Here is a 12,879-nt window from a genome sequence, read left to right as displayed (position 1 = left end):
ATCTGGCATTACTGTCAGTTTTCACCTCGGTGAAAGAAATCCGATCATCATCTGTGGTCCATAAGTACTGCGGATGCCGATTCGTGGATCAACTTGTCATCACCTCAATATTATCCACGTGACCAACCGCGCTATTTCTCGCGCGCTCAAGCCGCGAGCTCTCCCAAGTATTTCCTCGCCAACTCCACTCTTCTACCATTGACGGCGCATCAATTTTACCGCCTACCATTGTTCACCATCATCGCAAACACTTCAATCCAACTTTACGCGCGACTCTTCGTACTTTGCGCGTTATTTTCCTATCAGTGTCGCGAAACGCGTTTCTCAAGATAACAATCTAGATACGGCGTTACAGAATATACCATAGAAGCCGTGGGTATGTCTGAACACGCGACATCGGTTGAGGCAGTGTCTGCCCCGGTGGATTCATCGGTTGCGCGTCCAGATAACGCGACTGCTGAGGGAATTTCATCCGGCGCCGATGCCACTACTGGCGACAGCAATGGGGTGACAGCGACTGAAACCAAGGAAGAGCTTCCAGTTGCCGAGGCTGCCAAAGGTATGTTTCGCCACGATAGTCATTCTCGAATATATCGTCACGCATCCTAACATCCATACCACAGAAGACAGCGAAGCCAAGGTTCTCCCCGAAGACGAAAAGCCAGCAGAGACCGCTACAGAGAATGGGACAAAGGATATCGCCGACACAGTCGCGGAGATCGCAGAAGCCACTGCAACTCCATCGTCTGCGAACAAGTCCAAGGCGCGTCGCAAGTCATCTGGCGTTCCGGAGCACAAGGGTCGAAAGCTCAACAAGAAGGAATCCAAGGCAAAGATGAGCAACATTCACGCCCAGCCTGGGGAGTATTACTTCATCAAGTTGAGGGGGTTCCCAAAATGGCCCGGGATTGTTGCTTCTGAAGATATGCTCCCGGATGCGATCCTGAAATCCCGCCCAGTGACTACTGCGAAGCCAGATGGAACGTACAGGGAAGACTTTGCTGAGGGCGGGAAGAACACTCTGGACCGCACATTTCCCGTAATGTTCCTTGAAACAAATCAATTGTAAGTTTTCTATTCACCCCACCTCTGTTGTTGATTCCTGACACGAAAATCTAACCCATTCTACAGTGCCTGGACCCCTAACACCGACCTCGAACCTCTCGACACCAGCGTCGTCGGTGACGTTCCACAGGGCAAGATGTCCAAATCGTTGTACGCAGCGTATCAATTGGCTGCCGAAAATCACGATTTGGATCATTACAAGAACGTTCTTAGGGAGTTCGAGGTATCCCGCCGCCGAGACGAAAAGGCGGCAAAGGAGGCTATCGACGCAAAGAAAGCAGCAAAGGAAGCCAAGGCTTCGGCCAAGAAGGGCAAGAAAACCAAGGAGGTTGTTCAGGACGAGGATGAGGATGTTGAGATGGCCGACGCGGGCGCAGATGAGGCCGAGAAAGAAGACAAGCCCAAGGCGTCCAAGAAGCGCAAGGCTGTCGATGATGAGACCTCTGTAAGCTATATCCATCACCACTATGCGCATATAGCGTTCTAACATCGATTACAGACCCCGAAGCGAACAGATTCGGTAAAGAAGCCAAAGCTGAAGCTTATAAACTCTGCTCAGAAGGCAAATGGAGCCGAAACTCCAAAGTCCGCCGCCAAAGAGAAAAAGGAGAAGGCTAAGCCCAAGTCCAAGAAGGCTGCTGCGGCGCCCGCGACGCCAAAGGAGCCAGAACTGAGCGCAGAGGAGAAGAGCAAGAAGAAAGAGGTATGAGCTATTATACGGTTCCGAATAGATCATTATACTAATCGTTTGAGTAGAAAGAGGTTCGCTTTTTGCGCCACAAGCTCCAAAAGGGCCTCCTTGACAGCATCAAGAAGCCAAGGGAAGACGAGATGAAGCAAATGTCTGAGTTTATCACTAAACTTGAGGGATACTCGGACCTGGAAGTTAGCATTATCCGCGCCACTAAGATCAACAAGGTCTTGAAGGGCATCCTCAAGATCGAGGACATCCCAAAGGAGGCTGAATTTAAATTCAGAGAACGTTCCACTGAGCTTCTGGCCAAATGGAATAAGATCTTGGAGAGCGATACCCCGGCACCAGCTTCGGCACAGGCCAACGGGACATCGAAGGAGCAAGTTAATGGAGAGTCGGCCACGGCAGAGGATGGGACGAAGACAACCGGATTAGATAGGGCTGACGACACTCTTGCCCCCGAGGTGGACATGGAGGATGCCGATGCTAAGGACGAACAAGAGAAGCCTGAAGAAGAGGGGAGGCCTCAAGAAGAGGAGAAGCCTGAGGATGAGGAGAAGGCGGCCGAAGACAAGACCGAGGTATGTGGCTCTCTGACTCGTTTTCCACATGGAGGCCCTGAACTAACAAACAAGAAGGTCATTGTGGCGGAGGCTACACCAGTTGAGGCTACTGCGTAATGGCTCCAAGTACGAGAAATATCGCCGTTCTGCAAAGCTGGGGCAATTACGAATTAATTTGGTAGTTCAGAGTGTTTTGATTTGGCTTTCTATCTGGCGTCTCTGTTTGTAACATCACACACACACACACATCTATGGACTTTCTCTTTCGGAAAATACGATCTTCTCTGTCCGAGCCTGACTCTTTTGCCGTTTCTCATCAAGCTGGGGTGTACAAATCTGGGTTTGCTCTTTCGGATGTTGATGGCATGGATGACGAAGGACAACGTGGGCATTTAAAACACTTGTTTTATGGCAGAACTGGTCACGAATTCCATAGGCAAATAATGCACCTAAAATCTCAAAATACACATTCATATTTCACATTGCAGAATTAAAAGTTATTTCACGAGCGAGTCGGACACGGACATACAAGCGGGTGGGACACTGAATTTCTCGCCCAAAATCAAGAAATTTGCAAGGTAATAACGTGGTTTATCAGTACGTCGGACATATCAGTACCTCGGACACTTTTCCCGAATTTCCTACCCTCTAACTTCACAACGCGTTTTTTCCACCTTTTATTATGTCAGTGATTACCCAAGAAACAAAAATCATTCTAGCTATCGAGGCTATCCGAACATCAAAAAATCTAAGTCGTCGGAAGGCTGCTAAGCTCTATGAAGTACCTCATTCTACACTCTGCGACAGAATGAACGGCCGAACTACTGTCTACGAACGCCGGCCTGCAATGATGAAATTAACTATACTAGAAGAGGAGGTGGTTATTCGGAATATACTTGATATGGATTCAAGAGGATTTGCACACCGGCTTGCTGGTGTAGAAGATATGGCAAATTTTATACTCGAATCGCGTGGAGGGAGGCGCGTCGGGAAGCTCTGGGCCCACCGATTTGTACAACGACGTCCAGAATTAAAGATGCGTTTTAATCGCGTTTACGACTTCCAAAGGGCCTTGTGCGAAGATCCTGAACTAATTGGCGTGGTTTTGACTAGTGGAAAATATGAGGGCAAAATATGGTGTTTTGGACTGCGACTTCTATAACTTTGACGAAACTGGGTTTATGATGGGTGTGATTTGCCCTGCAATGGTTGTTACCCGTGCAGATCGACTTGGCAGAGGTAAGGCAGTTCAGTCAGGGAATCGGGAATGGGCTACAGCGATTGCTTGTATCAATAGTGACGGCTGGAGTATTCCTCCATTTTTGGTAGTTAAAGGCAAGAATCATCTTGCAAATTGGTATACAGACGGCGGCCTTCCACACAACTGGGTTGTTAAACCGACAAGCAATGGATGGACAAACAATGAGACGGGTCTAGAATGGTTGAAACACTTCGACAAACATACTGCTGTTCGTGCAAGGGGTCCATATCGAATGCTGGTGTTAGACGGGCACGAGAGTCATGAATCAGCCGAGTTCCAAGAGTACTGCAAGGCACACAACATTATAACTCTTGGACTACCTCCCCACTCGTCTCATTTAACTCAGCCACTTGATGTCGGGTGCTTTAGTGTGTTGAAGCGGGCATATGGTCGGCAGATTGAGACCTTCATTAAGGCTCATATCAACCACATTACCAAGGTCGAGTTCTTTCTCGCCTTTAGAGCAGCATATCTGGAATCCATGACAGCCCAAAACGCCCAGTCCGGGTTCCGCGGAGCTGGCTTAGTGCCTTTCGACCCGCAAGCAGTGCTTTCAAAGCTTGACGTGAGGTTACGGACTCCAACTCCCTCTAGACCCTCTACTGCCAACACCAACCCTTGGGTCTCCCAGACCCCTTCCAACCCAACTGAAGCTCTTTCACAAACAACCCTCGTTCGAAATCGAATTGCCCGTCACCAAGGAAGCTCGCCAACTCCACTCTTCGGGACAGTTATTGCATTGGCAAAGGGTATGGAGCGACTAGCACATGAGAACACCCTTCTGTCTGCTGAGTTATGTACCCTTCGAGCAGCCAACGAAGCCCTTAGCAAACGCCGCAGGGCTAAAAAGGCTCGTGTCCGTGAAGGAGGTGCACTTATAGTAGAGGATGCACAGGCTATTATCACACAGAAGGATGTGGATGAGCAGGTACGACGCGACGTACGTGCAGTTGGGGGTAGTCGCAAGGAGGGGCAACCGTCTAGGCGATGCTGTGGGATCTGTGGAAAAGCTGGTCATAATGCGCGAACTTGTCAAGAAGCTATAGATATGTCTAGTTCATCTGATTCCGCTTAGTTATAGTTAATTTAATATGTTATGGTTGATTTATTGATATTCAAAGTAGAATGCCAATGAAAAGTGTCCGAGGTACTGATATGTCCGACGTACTGATAAACCACGTTAACTCAACAACAGCTTAATAATATATATTAAAGTATGTTTCTAGCTTTTTATACTTCGTTGAATTCCTACCTAATTATCTAGGAATAATCTATGCATTAATTCTTGAGATATTAAGTGTAAGCGCTGATGTAGGCGCTGAAATTTACACTAGGCCGTCTATGGTTCTAATTGCTCTAAAACTGCATGTAAATTTAGTGTATAGATAAAGCTGAATACACACTATGTATCCCCATGTTTCGTTCATTCAATCAGTCAACCAACCTCATTAACCAAGCACATCAGAGCACCAGGAGTCTTTATTAGCGAGGAGGGTTATCACATTCATTGGCATACAAAGGGTCGTACGATTAGAAACTATTGCCCCTTTATTCTTCATAGGTATAAGAGCTACCTCTCAGCTTAATTCTAATATTAAGCTGAGAGGTAGCTCTTATACGGATGAGGTCAGAGATGCTGGGGAGGATGTGGAAGTAGCAGGTGGGCAGACACATCCGCTGACCACACTGGTAAGCAGAGGTATAGTGCAGGTAGCCTATCCGGACCATGGTACAGTCGTGGTAGCAGGAGCAGTGCCGGAGACGGTCTCGATCTTGACAAGAACGGGAATGACGGCACCAGTGCTCAAGCTAAAGGCTTGGTGGCTGAGACCACGAATAAGACCTCTGGCCTAGCCAGATTAGCTGGTGAAAGTGAGAATGGTGTTGGTGCGAACATCCTGGGAGCTGTCGGTCTCGGCTGTGGTGCCGGTCCAGAGTTCATCGTTCTCGGTGAGCCAGCCTCGATGGGGAAGCTTGGGAAGTTGGCCTCGATGTAGCTCTTGCTGCTGCAACATCTCTACCCCTCTTTCCTCCATTCCCATAATTGGATAGAGCCTCGGAGTGATGGCTCCTCGTAACGCCTTTGTACACATAGAGCTCAGTCTTTAGTGCTTCATTCTTCTTCCGCAGTTGACTATTTTCAAATTCCGAAGCTCTCCATTTGTCTGTAGGAAGTAAGAATGGAAGTTCCACATGAATGAAGAAACCTCACCATTAAGTTCTGTATTGCACAGAGAGAATCCATCTGACCTATAAAACAATTAGACAACTACTCAGCACTTGCTGCAGTAGAAGGAGCATACCCGTCTTATAAGCGAGCTTCTGTTGAAGAACCTGAATTGTTTCTGTAGTAGGTGTCAATAAAGTATCAACGGCGCCTAATGAGTAATAACTTGCCTTGCATTTGGAGGGTGGAAGCTATTACCTCTCTGGTTAATTCTATGGAAGAAATTAGCCAAGAACATAGGACTCTGGTGGTGAAGGCTCTCACGACGACTGATCTTCATTGTAGCCGCTGCAGTCTGCCCAGCCGATTCTTCTGTTTCATTACAAACTTCGCCGATAGTGTTGCCATCTATTGCTCTTCCTGTAGGTGTCGATTCGAGTCAGATGTTGGTGACCGCTCTTGATCTTGATTTAAGTCTAGTGTAGACCTGGTGGTGACTTCTGAATTATTTTCAACATAGCTGTGTTTGTCTTAAAAGTTCAGCTAGAATGTTTATATGCAAACCTCCTTCCTTCATGACTTACTACCCTTGGGAGGTTTTGTATAGTAGTCACCGAATCAAATGAATCCACACATTCTAGTTGTGGCGGTAAAGACATGGCGTGAAATAGCCTTGTGGCTGATAAAAGTTGAAAGACAATGTGGGTTGTCCTGATACAATGTGGGGATCCATTGGTACTTATACTATCTAGCCTGGGGCGGTGTAGGGGTATCGGGGCCTTTTATACAGCATACATAATCTCAGCGTCCACCACCGCATCAAACATAATTCTTGCGTTGGATATGTGGAAATGGCCCTTTAAATCTACCCTCTTTCCCTTTGTACGTATCGTACGCTTCTTTATGATGGAGCGTAAGTTGTTGGCATCGTGTTGGTAGACGATACTGAAGACAGTGTGCTATAAAGCTACCACTTATATGTGAATCGTAGCCATTACAAATAAGGAGTCGGTATTGGCCACCTGCTTTTGCTTAGGTTATTAGTTCAAAAACACGCTTCAACTACTCTAAACCATGAACGTTACTCGTCCAACCCTTTGTATTTGCTAAAAATAATTATTTGCTAAGAAGAATCATTCGCTAAAAAGAACCATTCGTTAAGTACGCTATTTAGTATCTAGTTCTGTAAGACGTTCTTCCCTTTGAAAATCCCAAGTGGTGGTAGAATAGCTCTGTCTAGAATAGTTCTGTCTACACAAATACAGTCTACCATCGAAACCCATTCTTAACGGCTAGGATAAGCCTGGTGCTTTGTACGAAGTGATGAATCGAGTATTATACATGTTGACTCTATTGTCCTAATCGAAAATCCTGACTCATCTATGTTATATATGTCTTTTTGGTCGATTCTATGTGTCATACTGACATTCGTTGCACTCAGTTTGCTATCAAACTCAAGAGCAAACTTGGAAATCTCCTCCTCAAACCTACAAGTCACTATACATATTTTGGCTTATCACACCAACAACAAGAGCAATACTACTCAACGATTGCTACAACCATCTATGATTCATTACACGTCATCGCTCCTTAGTTACTGGGCCGATATTACCACATAGCATATCTCTACAACCCTCTATGATTCATTACATGACATCACTCATACTACCACATGACATATCTCTACCAACTAGAGGCCTAGGAGCATGAACGATAGCTCTAAAAGCTCCTACGAACCTCTATGATTCATTACATGTCATCGCTCTTTAGTTACCCACAAGATTGGTTAAGTTATGACATAATTTGTCTATGACATAATTTGTCTATAGGGGTACTCTGACCTTGGACCTCCTTTTACTTCCTATAGGCTACGAACCTAAGAGATGGTTCTATGGGATTCTCTTACGTCGACTACAGTTACCAAGCCTGGTAAGTCATGGAAAGTCTTGGAAAATGAGAGAACTACACTCCTTTAGCATAAATAGGATTGCCCTTTCCTTAAGAAAGGGCAAGCAGACAATACAGTAAATCGACTATCACATACTTCCACGTCTTTTCCAAGCTTCCAAGCATTCATCTTGTTACTCCTTGTTTCTGAAAAGTCAGTGAGGTGTTAACCTCTGACTTACCCCTGAGTTCCCAGACTCAACATTTGTTGCAACTTGTCTGAACCACTTCACTACATCACACCCCTGATTGCTGCGTTGTGGAATAGTCTAAGCTACGACCCTTTGGCTCTGTTTTCTAAGACAGTGTGTTGTCTTAGTAAATTCATCCCTTCCTTGGGTGGCTAGATTCTCACATCTGGTGCACCCACCATTACACCTTGTCTGCTTCAAGCTTCAACTATTTCTATAGCAGCACTTCGATACTACAATGGAGGACGACCAAGCTCCTACAACTACTGCTGAACAGCAGATGCAACAACTGTTTGCCTTTATACAAAATATAGCAAACAAACTTGAGAATTTGGAAAACACCTTTCAAGCCAACACTTCAGCAACACAATCCTCAACTCAGACACATCATACAGAGCTTCCCACAGCTCCTCTGGCTATGTCGGGTACCCCAGGTGCACTTCCTAAAGTGCAAACACCAGATTTATACCATGGAGACAGGAGGAAGTTGAAGGGATTTCTTATGCAACTGGACATCTACTTCACCCTCAGGCCTCATCAGTTCACCTCAGATATTCAGAAGATATATTTCGCTGCCAGCTACCTCCGTGGATCTGCATTCAACTTCTTTGAGCCATATCTTAGAAGACTTAGTGGCAACAACCAAAATACCACTACACCTTTGATTACCTCTTATGACCAGTTTCAAGAGGAACTTACCAGGACCTTTGGAGACATCAACGAAACTGCTACAGCAGAAAGAGAGCTACAGAAGCTATGTCAAAAGACCTCTGCTGCTCAGTATACAACAGAATTTAGGAGAATCACTTCTCACTTGACTTGGAATGAAGAAGCCTTAGTCTTCACTTACTACCAAGGGCTCAAGAGCTCTATTAAGGATGAACTCAGCAAAGAAGAACGCCCTACAACACTTCAAACGCTTATAGAGAAAGCTGTCAGACTTGATGATAGGCTTTTTGAAAGAAGAAAGGAGAAGAACCAAGACTGGCATCCAACAAGAAATTTCAACAATTACACCTCTACACCAACTGCTAAGGACTCAGCACCTGAACCTATGGACTTAGACGCCTCTATAAAGAGATCTACAGCAAATCCAGCACCTCAGCCTACAAGAAGCCCTCAAAAACTGAAAAGGGGTAAACTTACTCCTCAAGAAAGAAAACACAGAATGGACAACAACCTTTGTTTATACTGTGGCAAAGGGGGACACAGAATTCAGGAGTGCTATTCAGCACGGGGGAGTGCTGATTCAAAACATATAGCAGCCTCAGACACAGTCACAACTGCTATTCCTGAAAAACTTGAAAAATCCCTAGCAGGCACAACTTCAACTGAGACTATAACTTCTCCCCTAGACAACAAAGATGTGTCGATGGTGCTTTCTCAGAGTCTCACACACCTGTTAATCCCTATTCAACTCCATTTCAAACAACAGGTGTTGTCTACAAGGGCTATGATAGACTCAGGGGCAACAGGCAACTTTATATCTCAAGACCTCATCTTGACACACCAGTTACCTACAATTCCCAAACGCACTCCAGAGTTGCTCCGAGTCATTGATGGAACTCCTATCAGTTCAGGTTCCATTACCTGCAACACCCCAGTACTCAAACTTGAGATTCCCCTAGGAAAATCAACATTTTCAGACACCATCTCTTTAGATGTTATACCAATGAAGTACCCAGTNTGTCATACTGACATTCGTTGCACTCAGTTTGCTATCAAACTCAAGAGCAAACTTGGAAATCTCCTCCTCAAACCTACAAGTCACTATACATATTTTGGCTTATCACACCAACAACAAGAGCAATACTACTCAACGATTGCTACAACCATCTATGATTCATTACGTCATCGCTCCTTAGTTACTGGGCCGATATACCACATAGCATATCTCTACAACCCTCTATGATTCATTACATGACATCACTCATACTACCACATGACATATCTCTACCAACTAGAGGCCTAGGAGCATGAACGATAGCTCTAAAAGCTCCTACGAACCTCTATGATCATTACATGTCATCGCTCTTTAGTTACCCACAAGATTGGTTAAGTTATGACATAATTTGTCTATGACATAATTTGTCTATGACATAATTTGTCTATAGGGGTACTCTGACCTTGGACCTCCTTTTACTTCCTATAGGCTACGAACCTAAGAGATGGTTCTATGGGATTCTCTTACGTCGACTACAGTTACCAAGCCTGGTTAGTCATGGAAAGTCTTGGAAAATGAGAGAACTACACTCCTTTAGCATAAATAGGATTGCCCTTTCCTTAAGAAAGGGCAAGCAGACAATACAGTAAATCGACTATCACATACTTCCACGTCTTTTCCAAGCTTCCAAGCATTCATCTTGTTACTCCTTGTTTCTGAAAAGTCAGTGAGGTGTTAACCTCTGACTTACCCCTGAGTTCCCAGACTCAACATTTGTTGCAACTTGTCTGAACCACTTCACTACATCACACACCTGATTGCTGCGTTGTGGAATAGTCTAAGCTACGACCCTTTGGCTCTGTTTTCTAAGACAGTGTGTTGTCTTAGTAAATTCATCCCTTCCTTGGGTGGCTAGATTCTCACATCTGGTGCACCCACCATTACACCTTGTCTGCTTCAAGCTTCAACTATTTCTATAGCAGCACTTCGATACTACAATGGAGGACGACCAAGCTCCTACAACTACTGCTGAACAGCAGATGCAACAACTGTTTGCCTTTATACAAAATATAGCAAACAAACTTGAGAATTTGGAAAACACCTTTCAAGCCAACACTTCAGCAACACAATCCTCAACTCAGACACATCATACAGAGCTTCCCACAGCTCCTCTGGCTATGTCGGGTACCCCAGGTGCACTTCCTAAAGTGCAAACACCAGATTTATACCATGGAGACAGGAGGAAGTTGAAGGATTTCTTATGCAACTGGACATCTACTTCACCCTCAGGCCTCATCAGTTCACCTCAGATATTCAGAAGATATATTTCGCTGCCAGCTACCTCCGTGGATCTGCATTCAACTTCTTTGAGCCATATCTTAGAAGACTTAGTGGCAACAACCAAAATACCACTACACCTTTGATTACCCTCTTATGACCAGTTTCAAGAGGAACTTACCAGGACCTTTGGAGACATCAACGAAACTGCTACAGCAGAAAGAGAGCTACAGAAGCTATGTCAAAAGACCTCTGCTGCTCAGTATACAACAGAATTTAGGAGAATCACTTCTCACTTGACTTGGAATGAAGAAGCCTTAGTCTTCACTTACTACCAAGGCTCAAGAGCTATTAAGGATGAACTCAGCAAAGAAGAACGCCCTACAACACTTCAAACGCTTATAGAGAAAGCTGTCAGACTTGATGATAGGCTTTTTGAAAGAAGAAAGGAGAAGAACCAAGACTGGCATCCAACAAGAAATTTCAACAATTACACCTCTACACCAACTGCTAAGGACTCAGCACCTGAACCTATGGACTTAGACGCCTCTATAAAGAGATCTACAGCAAATCCAGCACCTCAGCCTACAAGAAGCCTCAAAAACTGAAAAGGGGTAAACTTACTCCTCAAGAAAGAAAACACAGAATGGACAACAACCTTTGTTTATACTGTGGCAAAGGGGGGCACAGAATTCAGGAGTGCTATTCAGCACGGGGGAGTGCTGAATCAAAACATATAGCAGCCTCAGACACAGTCACAGCTGCTATTCCTGAAAAACTTGAAAAATCCCCACCAGGCACAACTTCAACTGAGACTACAACTTCTCCCCTAGACAACAAAGATGTGTCGATGGTGCTTTCTCAGAGTTTCACACACTGTTAATCCCTATTCATCAACAGGTGTTATCTACAAGGGCTATGATAGACTCAGGGGCAACAGGCAACTTTATATCTCAAGACCTCATCTTGACACACCAGTTACCTACAATTCCCAAACGCACTCCAGAGTTGCTCCGAGTCATTGATGGAACTCCTATCAGTTCAGGTTCCATTACCTGCAACACCCCAGTACTCAAACTTGAGATTCCCCTAGGAAAATCAACATTTTCAGACACCATCTCTTTAGATGTTATACCAATGAAGTACTCAGTAATCCTAGGTCTTCCATGGCTTCAAAGGCATGATCCAACTATCAATTGGAAGCATTTATCGCTTGGGTTTAGCTCAAATCCGAGCTCAATACTGAAAAAACCCTTCAAGCCTCAGTTACCCCTATTCAGGTCCAAGACTCAGACTTGTCCCAGATCAAGGATTTTGACCAAACTATGGACGATATATCATCTCTGATATGGGTTAAACCTTTCCAACCTGTCCTGGAGATAGCAGCTACTTCAGATTTGGAGAAATCATCTCAGGAGGTCATTTTGCCTTTAGCATACCAAGACTACCAACATCTTTTTGACAAGGCAAAGGCATCAATTCTGCCAAAGCACCAGCCTTATGACCATGAGATACCACTCGCAGAAGGCTCAATGCCTCCCTACGGCCCTATCTACTCTCTATCTGAATTAGAGCTGAAAACTCTCAGAGAATACCTAGATGAGAACCTTAGTTCTGGCTTTATCAGACCTTCTCCTCACCAGCAGGAGCTCCCATTCTCTTTGTCAAGAAGAAAGATGGCTCCTTGCGTCTCTGTGTTGATTATAGGGGCCTTAATGCAGTCACTGTTAAAAACAGATATGCTTTACCCCTTATCCCTGAGCTCATAGATAGGCTCTCTTCAGCAAGGATCTTTACCAAGTTAGATCTCAGGGGAGCTTATAACCTGATACGCATCAAGGAAGGTGATGAGTGGAAGACAGCATTCAGAACACGCTATGGTCATTTTGAATACCAGGTAATGCCTTTTGGGCTTGCCAATGCACCTGCTTCTTTCCAAGCTCTCATGAATGATATTCTAAGACCTTACTTGGATATCTTTGTTGTTGTCTACTTAGACGACATTCTTATATACTCTTTAGACACTCAAGAGCATGTTCTACATGTTAGA

General features: G+C 44.8%; 1 protein-coding gene across 1 annotated transcript; it reads left to right on the top strand.

The window, feature by feature from the left end:
- Positions 1 to 378: 378 nt before the first annotated feature.
- Positions 379 to 2,439, top strand: VC83_04786 (uncharacterized protein; the record flags this gene model as incomplete). Its single annotated transcript, XM_024468414.1, has 6 exons — positions 379 to 559; positions 624 to 1,065; positions 1,132 to 1,510; positions 1,565 to 1,768; positions 1,822 to 2,340; positions 2,398 to 2,439. 6 exons carry the CDS (start codon positions 379 to 381, stop codon positions 2,437 to 2,439), a joined length of 1,767 nt encoding a protein of 588 aa, XP_024322769.1.
- Positions 2,440 to 12,879: the final 10,440 nt, after the last annotated feature.

The sequence above is a fragment of the Pseudogymnoascus destructans genome (genome assembly GCF_001641265.1).
Source record: "Pseudogymnoascus destructans isolate 20631-21 unplaced genomic scaffold scaffold_15, whole genome shotgun sequence".
Taxonomy (NCBI): domain Eukaryota; kingdom Fungi; phylum Ascomycota; class Leotiomycetes; order Thelebolales; family Thelebolaceae; genus Pseudogymnoascus; species Pseudogymnoascus destructans.
Note: the sequence above shows the minus strand (reverse complement) of the source record. Positions and strands in the feature narration are given on the sequence as shown.